The sequence below is a fragment of the Marmota flaviventris genome, chromosome 10 (genome assembly GCF_047511675.1).
Source record: "Marmota flaviventris isolate mMarFla1 chromosome 10, mMarFla1.hap1, whole genome shotgun sequence".
In the NCBI taxonomy this organism is placed as follows: domain Eukaryota; kingdom Metazoa; phylum Chordata; class Mammalia; order Rodentia; family Sciuridae; genus Marmota; species Marmota flaviventris.
The window spans coordinates 26539242-26565812 of NC_092507.1; the positions used below are offsets into that span (position 1 = coordinate 26539242).

At 36.1% G+C, this 26571-nt stretch overlaps 1 protein-coding gene across 3 annotated transcripts in view; it reads right to left on the bottom strand.

Annotated features, from left to right (window-relative positions):
* Positions 1-26571, bottom strand: part of Kiaa0319l (KIAA0319 like) — a 109525-nt gene that overhangs the window by 52119 nt on the left and 30835 nt on the right. For all 3 annotated transcript variants that reach the window (XM_071617669.1, XM_027937291.2, XM_071617670.1), the window contains exon 3: positions 23671-24185. In XM_071617669.1, the coding sequence (XP_071473770.1) occupies positions 23671-24185 (515 nt within the window). The remainder of the gene's footprint in view (positions 1-23670; positions 24186-26571) is intronic.

A 26571-nucleotide genomic window follows, 5' to 3' on the forward strand; every position in this document is an offset into this window, starting at 1 on the left:
CCCCAAAGGTCCATGTATTGAGCCCTTAGTTCCCAACCCATGGTGCTATTGGGAAGTGGTAGAACCTCCAAGAGGTAGGGCTTACCCAGGTACAGTGTCACTTGCATGTGATCCCACCTACTTGGGAGATTGAGGAAGGAGGATCACAAATTCAAGGCCAACCTGGGCAACTTAGCAAGACCCTGCCTCAAAATAAAAAATAAAAAGGGCTAGGGGTATGGATCAAGGATAAAGCACTTGGGTTCAAATCCCAGTATTAAAAAAAAAAATTCAAATTGAATTAAAAGGAGGTAGGATTTATTAGAGGTTACTGGGGGCAAGCCCTTCAAGGGAATATTGGGACCCTGGCCCATCCTCTTTCTCTCCTTACTTCCCTGCTGCTATGAGGTAAACAGGCCTCCTCTGCCATGCATTTCCACCATGATGTACTGCCACTGGCCCAAGAACAATGAGACAACTGACCATGGACTGAAACCTAGAAAACTGAGTTAAAAAAAAAAAAAAAAATCTTACCTCCTTAATAAGTGATTATCTCAGGGTTTTGCTGCAGTGACAGAAAGCTGACCACCACAGTCTCTTAAAAACCTAATCTATAAATTAAACTTTATTGTATATACATATGCACCGGAAGAAACATACTCTACATAGATAGGGTTCAGTAGTATTACAATTTTATGCAAGTACTGAATATATACCTCACAGACAAGGGGGAACTACTACTTAAGTAGAGACATGGAAGGCATAAAAAAGACCAAAATGAACTTCTGGAGATCAACACTTCAATGTCTGAAATAATAAAAATACTTTGGGGATTTAATGGCAGATTTAGACAATGTATAAGAAAAGATTAGTAAATTTGAAGAATTTTTAAAATTTTTTTGGTACTGGGCATTAAAATCAGGGTTGCTTTACCACTGAGTTACCTCCCCAGTCCTTTTTATTTTTTTATTTTGGGACAGAATCTTGCTAAGCTTTGAAAGGTCTTGCTAAATTACTGAGGCTGGCCTTGAACTTCTCCTGCCTCAGCTTTCTAAATTGCTGGGATTACAGTCATGCACCACTGCACCCAGTAAATTTGTAGAATTTTATTTTTTTAAAATATTTATTTCTTTTTAGTTGTAGGAATTTAATAGCAATCATTCAACATGAAACAAAGAGAAATAACTGAAAAGAAATGACCGAAACATCAGTAAAATGTGAAACAAATTCTGGTTGTTAAATATGCTTATTATCAGCTTTCTCAAAAGGCAGAGGGCAGGAAAATATTTGAAGAAAAATGGTCAGTAAATTCCCAATTTAATGAAAACTATAAACCCAATGTCTTATCCAGATTAGAGACGCTCAACAAACACCAAACATATAAATCATAAAGAAAACTTTACCAAGGAACGATACAATGAAATTGCTTAAAATAGTAATAAAGAGAAAATCATCTAACAACCAGAGAAAAAAGACACATTACGTACAGAGGAATAAAGATAAAATTATAGCAGATTTCTCAAGGAAAATAATGTAAGCTACAAGACACTGATACAATGTTGTAAAAGTGCTGAAGGCAAAAAAGAAACCTGCCACTGGGGTTTACTTAAACAGTGAAAATATTTTTTTATAAATGAAGGTGAAATAGCCACTTTTAAGGTATTTTATTTATTCTCAATAAACTGAAGATGTAGACTATACTCTATAGCAATCACTAAAACTACACCATGAAGAACTGTTACTGTATTAAATTTTTATCACTGCTACCACAAATTACCATTACCACAAACTTATTAGTTTTAAGCAACACAGATTTATTACCTTACAGTTTTGTAGGCTATGAATCCAATATAGATCTCTTGAATAAAATCAAGGGGATAAAAGGGCTGTGTTCCACTCTTGGAACACAGGAAGAATTCATTACAGAAGAGTCCATTTCTTGTCTTTCCAGCTTTTAGAGGCCTTGGCTCATGTTCCCTGTCCCCCCATCTGCAAAGGAAGCTGTTACACCTCTGTGTGTCTTTCTTCCATAGCAACAACTTACTCTTTCATTTTTTTTAATAATCATAGTTTTTTTTTTTTTAAAGAGAGAGAGAGAGAATTTTTAATATTTCTTTTTTTTTTTTAGTTTTACGGCGGACACAACATCTTTGTCCGGGCCGCACGCATGTCAGGTGAGCGCGCTACTGCTTGAGCCACATCCCCAGCCCTCTTACTCTTTTATTTTAAAGGACTCTTGTTTACATTAAGCCTATGCAGATAATGCAAGATAATCTTCCCATGTTAAGGACAGATAATAAACTTAATTCTATCTGCAACCTTAATTCTTCTTTCCCAAGTAACTTAACATCTTGATTCTAGGAACCTGTGAATATGTTAAGATCCTAGAGGGTTATTAGTCTGCCTACTATAACTAAAAAGTCAACAAGAGGTAAACTGAAATTTAAAGTAACCAACTCTTCTAAGATCTTCTTCTATTTCTCTCTTTAGGGTTCTGTAGTTTTCATTGTATAAGTCTTTCACCTCTTTTGTTAGGTTGATTCCCAAGTATTTTTTTTTTTTTTTTTTTTTTGAGGATATTGTGAATGGGGTGGTTGTCCTCATTTCCATTTCAGAAGATTTGTCGTTGATATACAGGAATGCCTTTGATTTATGCATGTTGATTTTATATCCTGCCACTTTGCTGAATTCATTTATTAGCTCTAGTAGTTTCTTTGTAGACCCTTTTGGGTCTGCTAGGTATAGAATCATGTCATCCGCAAATAGTGATAATTTAAGTTTTTCTTTTCCTATTTTTATGCCTTTAATTTCTTTCGTCTGTCTAATTGCTCTGGCCAATGTTTCGAGAACTATGTTGAACAGAAGTGGTGAGAGAGGGCATCCCTGTCTTGTTCCAGATTTTAGAGGGAATGCCTTCAATTTTTCTCCGTTCAGAATGATGCTAGCCTGAGGCTTAGCATAGGTAGCTTTTACAATATTGAGGTATGTTCCTGTTATCCCTAGTTTTTCTAGTGTTTTGAACATAAAGGGATGCTGTACTTTGTCGAATGCTTTTTCTGCATCTATCGAGATGATCATATGGTTCTTATCTTTAAGTCTATTGATGTGGTGAATACTGTTCATGGATAGGCAGAACTAACTTCATCAAAATGGCAATATTACCAAAAGTTCTCTATAGGTTTAATGCAATGCCAATCAAAATCCCAACGGCATTTCTTGTAGAAAGAGATAAAGCAATCATGAAATTCATATGGAAAAATAAAAGACCCAGAATAGCAAAAACAATTCTAAGCAGGAAAGGTGAATCAGGCGGTATAGCGATACCAGACTTCAAACTATACTACAGAGCAATAGTAACAAAAACAGCATGATACTGGTACCAAAACAGGCGGGTGAACCAATGGTACAGAATAGAGGACACAGAGACCAATCCACAAAATTACAACTGTCTTATATTTGATAAAGGTGCTAAAAGCATGCAATGGAGGATAGCATCTTCAACAAATGGTGCTGGGAAAACTGGAAATCCATATGCAACAAAATGAAACTGAATCCCTTTCTCTCGCCATGCACAAAAATTAACTCAAAATGGATCAAAGAGCTTGATATCAAGTCAGAGACTCTGCGTCTGATAGAAGAAAAAGTTGGCTCCGATCTACGTATTGGGGGGTCGGGCTCCAAATTCCTTAATAGGACACCCATAGCACAAGAGTTAATAACAAGAATCAACAAATGGGACTTACTCAAACTAAAAAGTTTTTTCTCAGCAAGAGAAACAATAAGAGAGGTAAATAGGGAGCCTACATCCTGGGAACAAATTTTTACTCCTCACACTTCAGATAGAGCCCTAATACCCAGAGTATACAAAGAACTCAAAAATTTAAACAATAAGAAAACAAATAACCCAATCAACAAATGGGCCAAGGACCTGAACAGACACTTCTCAGAGGAGGACATACAATTAATCAACAAGTACATGAAAAAATGCTCACCATCTCTAGCAGTCAGAGAAATGCAAATCAAAACCACCCTAAGATACCATCTCACTCCAGTAAGATTGGCAGCCATTATGAAGTCAAACAACAACAAGTGCTGGAGAGAATGTGGGGAAAAGGGTACACTTGTCCATTGCTGGTGGGACTGCAAATTGATGTGGCCAATTTGGAAAGCAGTATGGAGATTCCTTGGAAAGCTGGGAATGGAACCACCATTTGACCCAGCTATTCCCCTTCTCGGTCTATTCCCTAAAGACCTAAAAAGAGCATACTACAGGGATACTGCTACATCGATGTTCATAGCAGCACAATTCACAATAGCTAGACTGTGGAACCAACCTAGATGCCCTTCAATAGACGAATGGATAAAAAAATGTGGCATTTATATACAATCGAGTATTACTCTGCACTAAAAAATGACAAAATCATGGAATTTGCAGGGAAATGGATGGCATTAGAGCAGATTATGCTAAGTGAAGCTAGCCAATCCCTAAAAAACAAATGCCAAATGTCTTCTTTGATATAAGGAGAACAACTAAGAACAGAGCAGGGAGGAAGAGCATGAGAAGAAGATTAACATTAAACAGGGACAAGAGGTGGGAGGGAAAGGGAGAGAGAAGGGAAATTGCATGGAAATGGAAGGAGACCCTCATTGTTATACAAAAATTACATATAAGAGGAAGTGAGGGGAAAGGAAAAAAAAAAAAACAAGAGGGAGAAATGAATTACAGTAGATGGGGTAGAGAGAGAAGATGGGAGGGGAGGGGAGGGGAGGGGGGACAGTAGAGGATAGAAAGGCAGCAGAACACATCCGACATTAGTATGGCAATATGTAAAACAGTGGATGTGTAACCGATGTGATTCTGCAATCTGTATATGGGGTAAAAATGGGAGTTCATAACCCATTTGAATCAAATGTATGAAATATGATATGTCAAGAACTATGTAATGTTTTGAACAACCAATGATAAAAATTAAAAAAAAAAAAAGTTAACCAACTCAAAAGAAGGCGTGACATAGAAAAAATAGACAAAGAACACATGGGGAAAAAATAGGAAATAAAACACAAGTAGGAAAAAATACTAGTTGGTAAGTTTGAATCTAATCACATTGAATGTAAATGGTCTAACTTCAATTAATCAGCAGAGATTGCCAGGTTAGATAAAAATCAACTCAGCTATACATAGCCTATAAGAAAATAATTTTAAATATAAAGGCAAAAATAAGTTAAAAATAAAAGGATAGGGCAGGGGTTGTGGCTCAGCAGTAGAGCACTCGCCTAGCATGCGTGAGGCACTGGGTTCGATCCTCAGCACCACATAAAAATAAAATAAAGGTATTGTGTCCACCTATAACTACAGAATAAATATTAAAAATTAAATAAATAAATGGATTAAAATGGATGTGGCTCAAGTGGTAGCGCGCTCGCCTGGCATGCGTGCGGCCCGGGTTCGATCCTCAGCACCACATACAAACAAAGATGTTGTGTCCGCCAAATACTAAAAAATAAATATTAAAATTCTCTCTCTCTACCTCTCTCTCACTCTCTCTTTAAGAAATAAAAATAAAGAAGCAAAAGCTATAAGATATATATTAAAAAAAAAAGATAAGCTAACACCAATCAAAAAGAAAGCTCAATTGGCTATATTCATATCAGACAAAACACATTTCAAAGCAAAACTTATAACCAAAGATATAGAGGATTATTTAATAATGATAAAAGGTCAATTCATCAAGAGAACATAACAATGTTAAACATGTACACATCTTCAGGGGCTGGGATTGTGGCTCAGCAGTAGAGCACTCGCCTAGCATGTGTGAGGCCCTGGGTTTGATCCTCAGTACCACATAAAAATAAATAAATAAAATTAAACATGTACACATTCTAATGATAAACTTCAAAATATATGAAGCCAAACATGATTGAATAATGAGAAAAAAGGACATATCCAAAATTATAGTGTGATATTTTATTGACTCTCAATATAAATAACTGATGAAAACAAGAGACAGAAATAAGTAAGTATATATAAGACTAACAACACTAACCAATTTGACCTAACTGATATTTATAGATCACTACTCAACAACATAGAATCCATACTCTTGTCAAGTGTGCATGGAATATTTACTAGAATAAGCCATATTCTGGGCCATAAAATAAATATCAATAAACTTAAAATAATTCCAAGTTGTCTGGTTATGGTGGAATTAAATTACCAATAAATGATAAAACAATATCTAGAAAACGCCCCCAAATATTTGTAAAATATATAACACTAAATTTTTTTTGACCAGAGAGTCAAAAGAGTAGCCAAAAGGGAAGTTACAAAGTATTTTGAACTGAATGAAACTATAAACACAAAATATCAAAATTAATAGAATGCAGCTAATGTGGTACTTACAGGGAAATTTATAGCACTAAATAACTACATTGGAAAAGGAAGAAGTCTCAAATTAGTGACCTCAAATTACATTTTAAGAAACTAAGGGGGAAAAAAGAGCAAATGAAAACCAAATTAAACCAAAGTGATGCAATAATAAAGATTAGAGCAGAATTAGTAAAATAGAAAAAAAAAGAGAAAAAATAATTAGATCAAATATGGTTCTTTGAAAAAAAAAATTCACCAGTCTGATCAGGAGAAGAGAGAAAACAAGAACCAGAACAAGAGAAGACAGAGAATAAGCAAACAGGAGAATATAAATTACCAATATCAGCAATGAGACAGATGATACAATTGAATTTATAATTTAAAACTTTCCTACAAAAAATGCCAAGCTCAAATTGCATTACTAGGAAATTATAGTAAATGTTTAAAGACTAAATAATACTAATTCTATACAAACTCTTCTAGAAAACTAAAGAAGAAAAACTTTTCAGTGCATTCTATGAAACCAGCATTACTCTTGATATTAAAAACAAAGACATTTCAAGAAAAGAAAACTACAGGCCAACAACCCTTATGACTGCAGATGCAAAAATTCCTAACAAAATTTTAATAAAGTACAACAAAAAGCATTAATCCCAGGAATGCAGGTTGATGTAACACTGAAAGTCAACTGCACTGTTCACCATACTAACAACCTAAAAATGAAAAACCATATGCTCACCTCAATAGATGTTAAAAAAAAAAAGCATTTGACAAACTCCAACATATATTCCAGATAAAATTTCACATTAAAGGCTAGATATATAGATCACTGGTAGAACTCTCCCCTAGCATGTTGCAGGCCCTATGTTAAATAACCAGTAGTGCAACGATATAAAAATTCATATCAAACTAGGAACAGAAAGGAACTGCCACCTGAGAGGAGACATCTTCAAAAACCTACAACAGCTAACATGGACTTAATTGTGTAAGACTGAATGCTTCCCCAACAAGATCAACAATATAACAAGGATGTATATTTTCACCACTTGCATTCAACACTGTACTTGAGGTTAGCCAGTGTGACAAGGCAAGAAAAAGAAAGAAAAGACATCCAGACTGGAAAAGAAGAATTAAAATTCTCATGTTACAAAAGATATGATTAAAAATAGAATTCCATGGAATCTATTTTTTAAAAAAAGAAAAAAATGATCCAGATGAATAGGAAAGTTTAGCAAGATGGTAGGATACAAGATCAATACATAAAAAACACAACTATATTTCTACATACTAGCAACAATCATAAACTGAATTTTTTAAAAATACCAATTATAATAGCATTAAAGTTATGACAAATCTGGATAAATCTGACAAAAGATAGACAAGAGTGTTACAGCAAAAAAATACAATACATCATTGAGAGAAATTATAAATTTTTAAATAAATATAAAGAGAAACTGTGCTCATGTATCACCAAAATCAACAATAATTACTAGGCTAACTCAGCTCCTTAAATTGATCTGCATCCTGAACACAATCCCAATCAAAATTACAAAAGGCTTTTCCAAAAGAAATTGGAAATATGTTCCTTACATTTGGATGGCTATGCCAAAAAACTAAAATAAGCAAAACAACATCGATAAAGAATAATAAAATTGTGCTGGGCACCATAGTGCATGTCTGTAATCCCAGCAACTTGGGAGGCTGAGACATGAGGATCGCAAGTTTGAGGCCATCCTCAACAACTTAGACCCTGTCTCAAAATGAAAAATAAAAAGAACTCGGGGCTGGGGATGTGGCTCAAGCGGTGGCGCGCTCGCCTGGCATGCGTGCGGCCCGGGTTCAATCCTTAGCACCACATACAAACAAAGATGTTATGTCCGCCGAAAACTAAAAAATAAACATTGAAAAACTCTCTCTTTAAAAAAAAAAAAAAAAAAGAACTGAGGGACAGGGGTTGTAGTTCAGTGGTAGATCACTTGCCTAGCACGTGTCAGGCACTGGGTTCAATCCTCAGCACCACATAAAAATAAACAAATAAACATATTGTGTCCATCTATAACTAAAAATATTTTTCAAAAGAGAGAGAGAGAAAAAATAGAAAAAGAAAGAGGACCAGGGATGTGGCTCAGTGGTAAAGCATCCCTGGATTCAATTCCTAGTACTGGGGGAAAACAACAACAACAAAGGAAGAAAGCTGTAAGATTTACATTATCTAATTTAAATCCTATTACTAAGCTATAGTTATCTAAATGGTATAATTCTGATATTAATATAGATAAATAGATTACCGGAACCAAAGAAAGTCAAGAAATATCCCCATAAACATATTGTTAACTGATTTTCAATAAGGTGAAAAGGCAATACAGTACAGAAAGGATGGAATAAATTAAAGTGCTGTAACAACTATATATTCACATGCAAAAAATTTTACATTCATACCTCCCATCATGTATAAAACAACTGTAGACTTAAACATAAAACCTAAAACAATAAAATCCTTAGGAGAACACTTGGGGAAAAAAAATCTTTCACAGACACAACACCAAAAGCACATAAAGATAAAATCCAGTTTTTCTTTCCATAAAAAATTCAGTTTTAAATTGAAAATCCATGGGGCTGGGGATGTGGCTCAAGTGGTAGCGCGCTCGCCTGGCATGCGTGGGGCCCGGGTTCGATCCTCAGCACCACATACAAACAAAGATGTTGTGTCTGCCAAATGCTAAAAAATAAATATTAAATTGAAAATCCAGTTTATCAACTTTTTTCTTTCCATAAAGAAAAATGGATATGTTCATTATCTTTTTTATGGTAACAGTTTTATGGAGATATACATGTGTCAAAACTAACCAAACTGAACACTTTGTTTTTTTCTTACAGTACTAGAGACTGAACCCAGAGGTGCTCTATTACTAAGCTACATCCCCACATCCATAATTAAACTTTTTAAAAAGCTTTTTTTTAAATGTATGATATCTACAGAAGAACAAACATTCATTTCAGGTAGAATGAAAAATAGAAGAGAGTAACAAAAGAGCCATCCGTGCACCTAAAAATATTATTTTTAATGGTCACACAATATCTATTTTCCTCTCATTAGACAGACTCCTTCTACTTTTACCATTAAATAAACAGCATCCCATCATTGTGTACAAAGCTCTTTCTTTAGAAATTATTGCTTCAAAATAGATTCCCAGACGTTACAAAAGTAGAGCATAAATATTTTAAAGTTAGGAAGACTGATTTTTATTTTTAAAGGAATGGCTTATTTATCATTTATTTGTGTATTTGTTTTTAAGGAAACATGAAACAAAGTTTTTTTACTTCAGAAATTAAGAAGTAATACTGAAAATGTTTAAGGATGATATAGGGTTGGGTGGAATTTCCTTGAGCAATTTTTTTCTTAGTAGGAATTAAAAGATTCCTTAATAGGAATCATAAAAACTCCCAATTCTGAACAAACCATACTCATACAATTAAGCCTAAGGTGACTGTTTGTTCTTCAAAGAAGCCTTATTTAGAACGAGGAAGTTTCAATCTGCATTATTTTCTCTTTTCTCCACTTCCTTCTAATTTCCTCTCTGCCCCTACTCTGAGGCTACCCTCTCCAAATCAAGCAAACCAACCCCAGCAATAATGCCAACATTCATTTAAGATGACAAAACAAAGCCCTCACTATCTAATCCATCTTGAGTAGAAGCTTGCTAGGATGTTCACGTTTATCTGGTTGATCATTATCATCACAGTACAGGTACGGTCCCTCCTTGGTGAAATACATGCTATCCTGGTGTCTACTTAATATTAAAAAACAATTCCCAGTTAGGTGTGGTGCTTAGTGCACACCTTATAATCCCAGCTACTCAGGAGGTGAAGGAGGAGGATCAGAAGTTTGAGGCCAACCTAGGCAACTCAGCAAGGCCCTGTCTTAAAATACAATCAAAAGGGCTGAGAATTGTAGCTCAGTGGTAAAGACCCCTGCATTAAATCCCTAGTACCCCCCCCACACACACACACATCAGCTTTCAACACACTTTGATTTGATAAACCACTGTATTAAAACAAAAAACTACCATGGTCATTAATAAAAATCCTACCAGAGGAGTCAATATCTTCCTCCAGGTGTAAAGCCAATGGAACCTAAAAGACACACAACAACCCAACTCTCAGCAACAAAGTTAAGGCTGAAGTATATGGTAGGGTTATCTTTATAGCAGCTAGTCACAAACTTATGCCTTCTCAGAGTCTACTGAAAGAAATTAGGTCAGTTAGGTACTAGCTAGCAATGAGCAGTGAAATGCAGGCAAGGTCACAAGAGTTCATTAAATTACTTTAGGGTCCTTCTTTAAACTCTTCCAAAGTAGACGAGAAAGAAAAGGATGGTAGTTAATTTGTAGAAAATAAACAGAAACAAAGAAGCTAATAGGAAGACATATCAAGAGAAACTAACTCTTGACAGGGTCCACTGAGGTTGGTGTAAAGCTAAGAATTATGGTTAAAGGTGTCTTCATACGTCTGAGAAGGAAGATTCCTTTGGTAGTGCAGGCGCACTAAGGTAACTTCTGACCAGCTATTGACCCCAGCACCCACATTAAATGGGACTGACTTGTGGATGAAGCCCCCCTAAATAGGATGGCCACCATGAAAGTTCCAAAGAGGACCAACTAAGGTCAAAAACTCTACCGCTTGATGTGAAGGAGGAGTTGAACATCTGATTGGCAAAGAGCACAGATAGTGGTCCCCAGTTCTCCTGGGTAAACATTAAACACTAATAAAACTGGGGACAGCAATGTCTCCTTTGTAGTTCTCTGCTTGAAGAGAACTCTCTCCCTTGAGAGTGCTTTTTGCTTAAGCCTCACTTTTCTTTTACTTTATCACTTCTAATAAAGTTCTCTTACATGACTTTTGGTATCTGAGTTTAAATCTTCTTTCATCAGAACATAAGAACCAAAGTTTGGAGTTTCAGCTCCCTGCTTTTCTATAACAGGACCATCCATGGAGTAGCAAAGAGGGAAGGATGGCAGCCTGTGATGTTAAATAAAACTGACCATTTTTGAGAGTTTTTCCCCATGACTCAAATTCTTATAGTTGGCAAGGATGTGTAATGCACTCACACAAATTCTCACTACCTCCTGCTTCATAAGTGCCAGGACTGAAGGTTTGTGTCCCCACAAAAAATGCATATGTTGAAAACCTAACACCTCCCCAACACACACACACACACACACACACACACACAAAAAAATGGTATTAGGAGGTGGGCCTCTGGGAGGTAATTGTTGCCTTATAAAACAAGCCCAAGAGAGGTGGTTCGCCTCTTCCACAAGGTGAGGGCACAGCTGCAAGGCATTGTCTATTAAGAACAGGCTTCTGGGCTGGGGCCATAATGCAGTTGGTAGAGTGCTTACCTTGCATGTACAAGGCCCTGGGTTAAATCCCCAGTACCAAAAAAAAAAAAAAAAAAGCCTGATAAAGAACAGGCTCTTCCCCAGATAACAAATTTGCTAGGGCCTTTGTCTTGAATGTCTCAGCATCCAGTAATGTGAGAAATTTTTGTTATTTTTTAGTTACTTGGTTTACAGCAGTCCAAATGGACCAAGACAATAAATAGATCATCTTATAAAGTAACTAATAAACATAATTTCAAACTCATTACACACAGTAAAAAGTAGGTAAGCAGATTAAAGAACTAGAACTCTTAGACTATCACAGAAAAAGCAGTCGGTTATGAGAGAAAAAAACAAGAAAAAGGTGTTTTGGTTCAGAAATTAATACTTTTGAAAAAAGAAGACCACAATTGCAGGCATTTCTGTCATGTCCACACACAACAAGGAAACAGGCTGCCCAGTTTTTCTCCTGATATAATAAACCACTCAGGCAGAATTAGAATGCAGGGAAGATACTTAGTGATACTCTAATGAAAGAGTTAAGTCACTGAGGGGTGAGAAACCCCCATAAATTATTCAAGTCAGAGGTCAGGAAGGGGATCTGGGGCTAACAAAAATTTTGGCAACGATTTTTAGCTTATCTGACAGATATCTGAAAATAAGAATCTCAGAAAAACAAGGCCTTGAGGGATTCCAAATTTGTCAGGAAGTAATAACAAGAAGAATAAATGAACTCTTGGCAACAACTTCATAAGCCTAAAGGATCTGGAAGAAATTTAAAAACAAAACCAAAAGTAAGCAAGTAAAAAACACTGAAAAAACAAAGCAAAAAAAAAAAAAAACCCACAAAACAAAACAAATACATGAAACAGACCTTCTTGGGATGCTGTCCTTGCTTATTTAAGTTCTCTGCAGCTACCCACATCCCATGCCTGTACCTGCTCATAAGAGGTAAGCTCAGGAGTAAACATGGGGGTTCTCTGTGCAAAAATGTAACAGAGAGGTGTGAGGTCACTTATTCCACACTAGCCCCTGGCTCACTGGAGGTTGAAATGTTGTGATTGGTACTGGGAAAGGAAATGAGCATGGTAGAAACAACACCTTAGTCTTTCTGCAGCCAAACCTTACGTGTGGGGCTACCTACTTGACCCTTCATTCCTGAAATCTAAAAAAGCACCCCTTACTTTGTCATAAAGCAGAATTAGCAGCAATTAATTGCCAGGGGTTGAACCACTTGTACTGTACACATGCCAGGACCCAATTAACACACCTCCATGTCCCTTCTACAAACCATTCATTCATGGCACTGAAATGATGCAGTATTAAAACCAAGCAGGACAAGTTTCTCCCTCTTTAAGTGGAGAAAAGGGAGAAAATGACACTTCTATGCATTTTGCAAATGCAAAAGGACCACAATACCTGATCTTGGATATGGTGTAAGTATGTATTCAAAAGAATGAAAAAAATGCATTCTGACAACCTAATTCCTTTCCATCTCTGCAGACTATTTCAGGCAAGAAAAGAGCAATATGATACAATTTTTACTCCTTTGGATGCCAAGTTGCTTGACCTACCTCATAAAAACAGTACAAACTAGAAACTATTGCTGCTAGCCAGTCATCCCTAATTAGAAAAGATGTGCAATGCATATATTTCTCTTCCTCACACTAGTATATTAAGAAATTTGAACTCTCAAGTTCTCTCCCAGAAGAAATGCCTACCAGTTGACTATTATGAGGCAATCTTATCACCTTACAGAACTATTCATGGCATTCAGGATAAGAATTAAGCTCCTAAGCATGGTATACAGGGTCTAATATAACTTGTACAGATCTGAAGACATCACTTTCCCCCATTTTTTTAGTAATGCTTGCAATCCTCAACAGGTGCTGTCAAGTTGGGAGCGGTGGCACATGACTGTAATCCCAGCTACTGTAATCACAGAACAAGTATAGAATCTTTAAAACTTCAAAAGAAAAACGTCATGCCACATTTAGAAGTAAGCCAATCAGAATTACTCTTGATTTCCTAGCACAAACACTAAAATCCAGGAGGGCTTGGAACGATGTGCTCCAAGTCCTGAAACAAAATAACTGTCAACTAAGCCAGCTAAATCCAGAAAAGCAATCCTACAAAATTGATGAATAAAAACCTTCCAAGATAAGCAGAAGCTGAAAGAATTCATGACAACTAAGCCAGCACTACAGAAAAAAACTTATAGAAATACTTCACATGGAAGAAATCAAAAACAAACCCCAGAGTTCACAAACAAACAAATCTCATTTGAAAAGTAGCTAAGCAAATGAGAAACAGGACCAAATTAAACACTAGACATAAATCAAAATGGCAGGAATAAACATCTCTCTACAATAATATTGCATATAAATGGTCTCAGCTCTCCCATTAAAAGACTTAAAGGTGAAAATATGGATTAAAAAACAAGACCAAACCTATATGTTGGTGCAAGAGACTCACCTTACAGGCAAAGACAGCCACAGGCTGAAAGTAAAAGGATGGAAACTGATATGCTATGCAAATGGAACCTGAAAACAAGCAGGAGTAGCTACTCTCATATTTGACAAACAGACTTCAAGACAAAATTAAGCATAAGAAACAAAGAAGATCACTCCAATCTGGTAAAGGAAACAACCTAACAAGAAGATAAAATGATGATAAATATTTATGCCCCAAATTTTGGTGCACCTAATCACATAAAACAGACATTATGCAAGTTACAGACTCAAATACAGTACAGTAATACTGGGTAATTTCGACACACCTTTCTCCAGCAGTAGGTCACCCATAAACTCAGTAAAAACTCATTGGGCCTGAAAAACATTATAAATCAAATGGACTTAGTAGACATCCAATAATATTTTACAGAATATTTCATCCTACACTAGCCAAATACAACTTTTTTTTCCCAGCAGCTTATGAAACCTTCTCCAAAATATACCATATTTTAAGCCACAAAGCAACTCTTAGCAAATACTAAAAACATTGAAATAATTCTTTGCATCTTGTCAGATCATAATGGCATAAAAATAGAAATCAACACTAAAAACCCTACAGAAACTATATAAGTACATGGAAATTGAACAATAAATTTCTGAATGATGAATGAGTAAAAGAAGAAATCAGTGAAGCATATTTAAAATTCTTAGAATCAAGCAAAAATAGTGATACAAAATTACAGAATCTTTGGGACACTGTGAAGACATTTTTAATGGTAAAGTTTATAGTTTGAGTACCTACAGAAAATAGAAAGATCCCAAATAAACAACCTACTGATGTATCTCAGGCCCCTGAAAAACAAGAGCAAATCAATTCCAAAAGTAGTAGAAGAAACAATTAAGGTCAGAGTCAAAATCAATGAAATTAAGAATAAAAAAATAAAATGAAGCATCAATGAAATGAATAGTTAGTTCTTTGAAAAGACAAATACAATTGATAAGCCCTTAGCCAAAGTAACCAAAAGAAAAAGAAATAAAACCCAATAAAACTGGGGACAGCAATAATAATACTCAAGGTGAAAAAAGAAATTGCCACAGATATCACAGAAATCCAGAGGACCATTAGGGACTTTTGAAAACTTCTATTCTAATAAATTGAAAATCCATAGGCACATACAATCTGACAAAATTGAATCAAGAGGACACAGAAAATCTAAATGAACCAATATCTAACAAGGAGTTAGAAGCAGTAATAAAAAGTATTCTAAAAGAGAAAAGCCCAGGACCAAATGGATTCTGAGCTGAATTCTACCAGATCTTTAAAGAAGAACTGCTATAATAATGCTCCTCAAATTATCCACAAAATAGAAAGGGTGAGATGACTTATAAATTCATACTAAGAAACCAGTATCACACTTATACCAAACCAGATTAGGATACATCAAGTAAAAAAAAAAAAAAAACAAAACTACAGACCAATATCTCTGTTGAATTTAGATGCAAAAATCCTTACAAAATATTAGCAAATCACATTCAACAATATATTAAGAAGATTGCATATCATGACAAAGTTGGTTTTAGCGCAGGGATGCAAGGATGGTTTAACATACACAATAGATGTTAACTCATCACATAAACAGAATTACAGACAAAAACCACTCAGTCATCTCAATAGATGCAGAAAAAGTCTTTGACAAAATTTGGCATCCATTCATGAAAAAAAACACTAAAGAAACCAAGGATAGAAGGAACTTACCTCAATATCAGAAAGGCTATATATGACAAATCCAAAGCCAAAATCATAATGAATAGGGAAAAATTGAAAGCACTTCCTTTAAAATCTGGAACAAAACCAGGCTTGGTGGCATATGCCTGTAATCCTAGCCACTATGGAGGCTGAGGCAAGAGGATCACAAGTTCAAAGACAACCTGGGCAACACAGCAAGACCCTGTGTCAAAATAAAAAATTAAAGAGGTTTGGGTTGTGGCTCAGTACTTAAGTGGTCCTGGGTTCAATTCCCAGTACCAAAAAAAAAAAAAAACATGAAAATCTGGAACAAGACATGATGTTCACTCTCATCACTCTTATTCAATACAGTGCTAGACTTTCTAGCCAGAGAAAGTAAGCAACAGAAGGAAATAAATGCGATAAAAATAGGAAACAAAGGCAAATTATTACTATTTGCAGATATGATCCTACATTAAAAAAAAAAAAAAGCTCCACCAGAAGACTGCTAGAGCTAACAAACAAATTCAGCAAAGTAGCAGGTTACAAAATCAACATACAAAAATTAGCAGCTTTCCTACACACCAATAATGAATCTGCTGAGAAAGAAATCAGGAAATCAATCCCACTCACAATAGCTTCAAAAAACAAAAACAAAAACCTATGCATAAATCTAACTAAGGAGGTAAAAGACCTCCAAAATGAAAACTATAGAACACTGAAGAAGAAACTGAAGAAAATAGAAAGACCTCCCATGTTTTTTGAGTAGACAAAATTAATATTGTTGAAATGGCCATTAATACCAAAATCAATATACAGATCCAATGCAATCCCCATGAAAATATCAATAACATTCTTCACAGAACTAGAAAAAAAACAGTCCTAAAGTTCATTTAAAAATATAAAAGACCCAGAATAGCCAAAGCAATTCTTAGCCAAAAAAGCAATGCTGGAAGTATCACAATATCTGACTTCAAATTATACAATGTTATAGTATTGCAGTTCACAATAGCTAAGCTATGAAAGCATTCTAGGTGCCCTTCATGGATGGATAAAGAAAATGTGGTATATATACACAATGGAATATTACTCAGCCATAAAGAAGTATGTAATTCAGCCAATATGGAAAGCAGTATGGAGATTCCTTGGAAAACTGGGAATGGTACCACCATTTGTCCCAGCTATCCCTCTCCTTGATCTATACCCAAAGGACTTAAAAACAGCATACTACAGGGACACATCCCACATCAATGTTTATTGCAGCACAATTCACAATAGCTAAACTGTGGAACTAACCTAGATGCCCTTCAGTAGATGAACAGGTAAAGAAAATGTGGTATATATACACAATGGAATATTACTCAGCAATAAAAGAGAATTAAAATCATGGTATTTGCAGGTAAATAGATGGAGTTGGAGAATATAATGCTAAGTGAAGTTAGCCAATCCCCCAAATCCAAATGCCCAATCTTTTCTCTGTTATAAGGAGGCTGATTTATAGTGGGTTGGGAGGGGGATCATTAGAGGATTAGAACAATTCTAGATAGGGAAAAAGGGTGCGAGGGGAAGGGAGGAGGCATGGGGTAGGAAAGACAGTGGAATGAGATGGACATCATTACCCTAAGTACATGTATGAAGACATGAATGGTGTGAATATACTTTGTATACAACCAGAAATATAAAAAAATGTGCTCTATATGTGTAATATAAATTATAATGCATTCTGCTGTCATATATAACAAATTAGAATAAAAAACATTTTAAAAAGAAATATGTAATTATAGCATTTGCTGGTAATGATGGAACTGGAAACTGTCATGCTAAGTGAAATAAGCCAATCCCAAAAAAACAAAGCCTAAATGTTCTCTCTGATATGCAGATGCTAACACACAATAAGAGGGGGTGAGCAATGGAAAAATAGAAGTTCACTGGATTAGAAAAAGGGGAATGAAGGGAAGAAAGGGAAGATGGGAATAACAAAGACAGTAGAATGAATTGGACATACTTTCCTATGTTCATATATGAATACATAATCAGTATAACTCCATATCATGTTCAACCACGAGAATGGGATCCTAATTAGAATAATTGTTTTCCATGTATGTATAATATGTCAAAATACATTCTGTCATGTATATCTAAAAAGAATTTTAAAAATTAGGGGCTGGGGTTCTGGCTCAGTGCTAGAGTGCTTGCTCAGCATGTGTGAGGCACTGGGTTCAGTTCCCAGCACCACATATAAAAATACATAAAGGTCCACTGACAACTTTTTTTTTAATTTTACTGCAGAGCTATAATAATAAAAATTTACATGGTACTGGCAGAAAAACAGACACATAGACCAAAGATACACAACAGAAGACACAGAGACAAACCTACACAGATGTAGTCATCTGATCCTTCACAAAGGCACTAAAAACATACATTGGAGAAAAGACAGCCTTTTAACAAATGGTGTTAGGAAAACTGGTTATTGTATGTAGAAGAATGAGACTAGACTCTTATCTCTCACTCTGCACAAGAGTCAAATCAAAGTGGATAAAAGACCTAGGAATGAGACCAGAAGCTATGCAATTCTTAGAAGAAAACATAGCATCAACTCTACAATATATAGGCATAGGCAATGACTTTCTCAATAGGACTAAAGTTTAGGAAATAACATCAAGCATTAATAAATGGGATGGCCTCAAATTTAAAGCATCTGTACAGCAAAGAAAACAAGACTATGAAGAGAGAACCTACAGAATGGGAGAAAATATTTGCTAATTACTTTTCTGACAGAGGATTAATATCTAGAATATATAAAGAACTCAAAAAACTTAACAACAAAAAAATTAATATCACTAAACAATAAACTAAAACAAACTTCTCAATAGAAAAAATACAAATGACCAACAAATACATGAATAAAAGTGTTCAACATCATTAGCAATTAGGGAAATGTAAATCAAAACTACCCTGAGATTTCATCTCCAGTTAGGATGGCAGTCATCAAGAACACAAACAATAACAAATGCTGGAGAAGATGTGGAGAAAGAGGAACATTTTTACTCTGTTGGTACGATTGTAAATTAGTACAGGCCATTATGGAAATCAGTATGAAGGTTCCCAAAAGACTAGAAATGGAACCACCATATGACCCAGTTATATTCCTTGGCATTTATCCTAAAGAATTAAAGTCATCATACTATAGCAATACATGCATACCCATGTTTATAACAGCACAATTCACAATAGCCAAACTATGGAACCAGCCTAGGCGTTTTATCAACAGATGGATAAAGACAATGTGGTATACGTACACAATGGAATTTTATTCAGCCATAAAGAAAAATGAAATTATGTCATTTGCAGGAAAATGAATGGAACTTGAGACATGATGTTAAGTGGAATAAGCCAAACTCAGAAAGTCAAGGGTTGTATGGTCTCTCATGTGTGGAAGCTAGGGAGGAAAACAAGAAAAGAAAGTGTGTGGGGGGTGTGAATCTCATGAAAATCAAAGGAAGATCAGTAGAGTTAAGGGACCAGGTGGAGGGAAGAAGTGAGAGAAAGGGAAATACTGGGGAATAATATTGGCTAAATTATAGTATTATATTGTGTGCATGTACAAATATGTAACAAATCCCACCATTATGTACAACTACAACATATCGATTTAAAAATATGGGAGGCCAGGCATGGTGGCACACACCCGTAATCTCAGTGACTTGGGAGGCTGAAGCAGGAGGACTGAAGGTTCAAAAATCAGCCTCAGCAACTTAGGGAGGCCCTAAGCAATTTAGAGAGACCCTATCTCAAAATAAAAAGGGCTAGGGATGTGGCTCAGTAGTGAAGCACCCCTAGGTTTAATCCCTAGTACCTTCTAAATAAATAAACAATTCATTGCACTGCTCACCACTGGTAAACAAGAAGAAAAAAAAATCCTCCAGCAAACACAACATCAGGGTCTTTCTTCTGGCACACAACTGAATTCTGTAAGATCTGAGTTTGAGTTTTCACCATCTTCCAAGAGATTCTCAGATCTAAATCTACCATATCTCCAATTTCAGTGACCCATTTTTAATTTCATTAAAATTAAATTAATTCGTTCAATTCTATAGCTATCCTTTGGTATGCTAAAAGTATTTTCTTTGACCCCCTTCCCTTTTCCAATGCCCTTTGCAAACCATTACTCTTCTACCTGCCAATAAAAACCTCTTTTCCTTTGCCACCTTGCTGCACTATACTTCAGCTTTCAGCATAGCTGTCATCTCCAACTTACTCATCATTCCTCCTACTTTATAGGTGGCTTTGACATCTGGCTTTTAAAGTTTCCCCTCATCTCAAGCCCTATCTCTTTTTTTAAAAAAACAAAAATCAAAAGCAATTTATTTACAAAATTTCTTACTTGACCAGGAGTGAGAACCAAGAAACAATATATCAACAATACACAAAAACCTCACCAATAGTCTTTAAGTCAATTTATACAAGGCAACAACAAAAGTAGCTCTTGACTACTGGGCTAGAAAGATGTCCTTCTGAGAATCCTTCAATTTCACAAGAACATACATTTAACCAAAGGGGTCTATGCACGTAGCACTGTGATACTTATAGGCTCAGCTGAGTGGCAGCCTCTAGAGTGCTGTTCCCTGTCTACCTTACACAGATGTCAAGCCCTATCTCAGAAGTAAAAGGGTTAAAAGGACAGACTCTGGATAGTATCAGATTGCCCAGGTTCAAGTCTTGGTTCCACCATATGCCAATTGAGTTGCTTTGCTATGTTCCTTAACCTTTCTTTTCCTGAGCTTCCTCATTCATAAAATAGGAATAATAATAATAATAATAGCAATATTATTTGTTATTTGTGTTAAGAGTTAATACACTGCACTGCTCACCACTAGTAAACAAGAAGAAAAAAAATTCTTCAGCAAACACAACATCAGGGTCTGGGTGTGGTGGTGCACCTCTATAATCCCACCTACTTGGGAGGTTGATGCAGGAGGATCACAAGTTCAAGGCCAGGCTTAGCAAATTGGCAAGATTCTGCCTCAATAATAAGACCCTGCTGGGAATGTAGCTCAGTAGCAGAATGACCCTGGGTTCAATCCCCACTACCACCCAAAGAAAAAAAAAAGAGTTAACACATGTAAATGGCATCTGGCACACAGTAAGTGCTTAGTAAACATCAGCTGTTACAGCTATCATCAACACCATCATCATTTTTAAAGACCATCTCAATATCCTCATGGATAACTAATTTAACATGTTCTTTGAGCTTCTGGACTTCTTTGAGCTCCTTGTTTCCACTCCACTCTATCTCAGAAGAGGATTATCTCAGCAATCCTCTTCCATAGTGGTACCTCAGATCCTTTCATCAGCAGAACTTCTCCACCTCAAAATCTTCAATTCAAAAAAGCACATACTCAAGCCAGGTGTGGTGGCGCAGGCCTACAATCCCGGTGGCTCAGGAGGCTGAGACAGGAGGATCATGAGTTCAAAGCCAGCCTCAACAAAAGCGAGGTGCTAAGCAACTCAGTGGGACCCTATCTCTAAAAAAAATACAAAATAGGGCTGGAATGTGACTCAGTTGTCAAGTGCCCCTGAGTTCAATCCCCAGTACCAAAAAAAAAAAAGCCCATATTCTGACCTACCAGCTGTCCTACCAGGACTCACAGTTACCAGTTCCCCTACATCCTCTTCCCAGCATGTAAATATCTAAATGCCAAACTTCCCTATTTTTACCTCTATCAGTCCCCTCCTATCTTTGCCTCTTTCCATATCTTCTTATTCTCTCTCTCCCATTCACTCTTTTGACAACAACCTTAATTTCCATGCTCCAATTTCTTTCCGTACAAATCACCTAGCAAATTTCCTATTCTGAATAAGTTAAGCTCAGTTTTTTCTTGATAGGGTTGCTGAGAGTTATTGATGAGACTCACACAACTGTAAAGATCAGTGCCACTATCATAAATGCATGATTTCCATCTTCAAGACTACCCAACAATCTTCCTTTTTCCTTATCTAGTATGCCATCTTCTATCCTTCACAATGGCTATTTCACACCTTAGTATATTAGATTTCTGCTAAACGCTCATATAATCCACATCAAGCATACATTATTATTTAACTATTAAAAACATAATGTCTGAGGGGCTACTGTGGTAGCTCAATGTTAGAGCACTTGCCTAGCATGTGTGAGGCACTGGGTTTGATCCTCAGCACCACATAAAAATAAATAAATAAAACAAAGGTATTGTGTCCAACTACAACTAAAAAAGTTAAAATAATAATAATAATAATGTCTGATTTCCTTGCCAGAGTATAAGTTCTGCTGGGACAGTAGTTAAATATTCTTTATTTACTATAATATTCTTAGCACCCAGCTCAGCATACTACCCAGCACTTGGCAAATGCATAAGAAATAATTGCTGGCTGAGCCTTTACATAGACTATGGATCTGTACAGAATGCTTTTTACTACTTTATCCCCTAGTGCAATCCTTCAATACATCCTTCAAGAAATACTGGTAATCTCTATCAAATCCTACTTACATATACATACCACCTGCCTGCTCAACTGAATCACTTCCTCTTTGTGTTCTCACTGTATTATATACATAAATAACAATTACTATTAACATAATAGTTATACACTATCATAAATACCTAGCTTTGAGTCTCAGGCTCCACTAGACTATAAATGACCTGAGGGCATGGACCATGTCTGGTTTACTTCTGTACTTCCAGTGCTTAGAAAAGTACCTGACAGTGATAGTAGGTTTCCAAAAATGTCTATGGCTATTAAACCAAAGACTTATATACTCTACTACTGTACTGAAAGAGTTTTTTCCTTACTATAAAACTGAATTCCAATTCTAGTTATGCTAATGATTAGCTGCATGGTCACCAGTAATTGTTCAAACTCACTGGGCCTCAGTTTCCTCACTAGTAAAACAGGGCTAATAATACCTAATTGGAAATATTGCTTTGAAAATAAAACAAAATGACATAGTACAACAATTAGCACACACAGCGCCTGGTATATAGTAGCCTCCCCACATTGGCTTCAACTTGATGGAGACAACTAGGACAAAACAAATACAAAAATAAGTCACAGTAATCAAGGGAGACTAAGCATTGAGTGAGTCATTCCTTTTAATCATTTGCCCAGGAAGATCAACAATGAAGAAATATAATAAGCAGAATAAACTTTCCTGGTGGTATGTCCCTTGGCAATATGCAGCTTGGTAAGAATTCACCCTAGAGACAACTTGGCTAATGGCCACATTCAGCTTCCCAATCCAGCAGGTCAGATCCTAGGCTGCAGTACCAGGCATAGTTAATTCAGACTGGAATAAAAACTTATCTCATAAGAAATGTGTTTTACAGGGGAAGATAGAGGAGAACCTAACTACAAATACGTCAATCAACTGTTTTGCAATCTGGCAGAAAACACCACAGAAGCATTGTAGAGACTAACACCCACACAACTACCTACCTACAGCCAAGAACCAGATTAGATCAAATAATAAGCAGCTTTCTGCTTTTACCAAAAAAAAAAAAAAAAATACCAATGGTCAGACTTGCATGAAGTGAACATTTCAAAAGTCACATTATCCTTGTACATCTGGGCAATACCAATGAAGATGGCACCTTGTAACTTTACACATATGTTCCTCAGCCTGTGAGGCTCACCTCACAGCCCACCACCTCAGCCTCACTACTTGTATGTGGAAATGAAACAGCAGATTGAAGTTTCTCTGCTTCTTATTCGTAATATGCTTACCTCTGCCAAGCCACTGGCACTCAGAACACCTAGTTCGCTGGAGTCGTTCTCTTTAGAATGCTGTGCTACAATAGGTGGAAGGACTTCTCTGGAAATATCTCTTTTCTGAAGCTTCCTGATTAAGCTCTGTTGGTCACTGGAAAATACAGCAGATCTGAATGGAGCTCTGGATGGGCTCAGTCTCCTCCAAGAGGCTTCCTCCAGAATATGTGGTATATCCTCTTCAGATAGAAAACCCAAATCATCTGCAGCTTGGAATTTTTTTAAAAATACCAGCATGGAATTAGAAGAGTCTGTCCTAAAAGGCTGGCAGCTCTGGGGCTTGCTGCAGTCAGCCTGAATGCATATTCCTTCTAGCCACCAAAGAGCATGGCAGGCCGAGTCCTGACAGCAGGCAGCCCAACATGAATGGAGAGACGGGGTTCCTTTAAGAAGCCAGAAGTGATTTTCTCTCCCGGTTCTCAGGCCAACTCCAAATTGTGTCTTCCCCTGGTGGCACCTGCTTTCAACAGCATCTAAAAACAAAGAATGAAAACATTTTAGGATGAATCAAAAACAATCTACTACTCCATAAAAAGCTCTGAACTGACCAACATTCAAGGATATTTTGAAGACAGGTTTTTAATAGGGTGAGAAAACTGTCAAGTAAGTGGAAGAGAGGACGTGAAACACAGTGTTTTTTGGCTCAGGAGATTTTAGCTTGTAGGAGAACTGTTCCACATTCATCAATGGCCAATGGCTCCCCATCTCAATGAGTTCCTGCCTCATACAGTCTTATGCAGAATTTCAGTTTACGAAACAGAAAAAAGACAAAAGTTTAAAAAGCACCATTCTCATGGAAATACATGGAACTAGGACTGAGGTTAAAGCTCAGTGGCAGAGCACTTGCCTAGCACATGAGGCACTGGGTTTGATCCTCGGCACTGCATAAAAATAAATAAGTAGGTATTAAAAGAAAGAAATTCAGAGACTCCAGGGGACAGAGTCCTAACACTTGACCTCCAAGGTATCCTGCAGGGACAATATTAAGACTATGGGACTAGAACACATGGCTGAACCAGCTAGAACTGGTAGCAACACAAACTAAGTATTCTTGACCTCATTAGATTACGGGTACATATGTTTTCTAACCAATTGTTTGCCATCAAAGTCAAGTGGCTTTGACAGTATGGCATTAGCCAGAGTGGTAGTAAAGATTACCAAAAAATTATGTCGTGAAAGGGAGCCTCACATGCACAAGGCCCTGGGTTCAATTCCCAACACCACCACCCCCAAAAAAAAATGTTCTAAAGGAAAGTTGTTATAAGTCAATTTTTTAAAAATATTTTCTAAGTTGTAGTTGGACACAATACCTTTATTTTATATTTATTTTTATATGGTGCTAAGGATAGAATCCTTGGCCTTGCAAATGCTAGGTGAGCACTCTACCGCTGAGCCACAACCCCAGCCCCTATAAATTAATTTTTAAAGTCTGTATTACACAGGTGTTTTTAACCACATGGTCAGGGTTATAGAGGAACAGAACAAGACTAGGGCAAGAGAGGAATCCCAGATACAAAACTTAAGATGTTCACTCTCAGAGTCACATCAGGGTAGCTTTAAGCATCCTTGACAGGTAAGTACCTCTTTATTTATTTATTTTTATTTAGGTGTAGATGAACACACAGTATCTTTATTTATTTTTATGTGGTGCTGAGGATTGAACCCAGCGCCTCACACATATGAGGCAAGCACTTTAACCACTAAGTTACAAGCCTCAGCCCCAGGAAGTATCTCTTTAAACTTCATGCTCTGGGTGCCAAAGCCCATAAACAAAATAAGAACATTCAAAACAAAGAAATGATCATCAATTATATTTAGTGTGGCAAATCATGCAAAAATCATTTCTTTCTTCTGAACATTATTCAATAAGTTAAACATTTAACAAAAATATTCTGTGCACCTCTGTCCTGGAAAAATGTTCATTATATTAAGATTTACACTAATGAAATATCTGAAGAACCTAATTGTCTGTCAGTATGGAAATGGTTACTATAGAATACAATTTAGCAATGGAAAAGAATGAGGTAAAATTCTATATACAGCCACAGAGGTATCACCATAATACCTTAAGTTAAAAAAAGTTTCACAAAATCTATACATTATGGTCTTACTTAGACTTTTTAAAATAAAGCATTTTTGTTCATGTAAATATACATATGCATTCAAAAAGGAAAACTAAAAGTTTAAACTTAAATTTAAAAAAATAAAGTTTAAACTTAAATAGAAAAAAAGACATATGCTTCCATCATAAAAACTTGAAAAAAAAATTAAACCCCCCAAATAAGAAAAAAGAAATAACAAAGTGTAATCAATGAAATAAAAAGCAAACAAACAAACAAAAAAATGAAGAAACTTAAAATCTGGTTGTTTGAAAGATCAATAAAACCCTTGTCAGACAAATCACAGGAAATAAAAAAAGAGAGAGAGCCTAGTCATTAACAGCATCAAGAGTGAAAAAAGAATATCATTACAGATTCAATAAACTATGCCTAGGAGCCAACTTGGACTACCTCCTGTTTTTGTAAGTAAAGTTTTATTAGAACAGAGTCACATTCATTTATTTATGTTGTCTAGGGCAGCTTTTGCTCTAGGTGGTAGAGTAAAGCAGACCATTATTAAGCCCACAAATCCTAAAATACTACCTGGCCCTGTAATAGAAAGTTTGCCAGCCAGATGAGGTAATGCCTGACTGAACTAGATGTAAACCTATAATCCCAATGGCTCAGGAGGCTGAGAGGAGAATTCAAACTTGAGGCCATCTTCAGCAATTTATCAAGGCCTATCTCAAAATAAAAAAATTAAAAAGGGCTGGGGGTTTAGCTCATTGATAAAGCACCCCTGGAGTTCAATCCTAAGCAC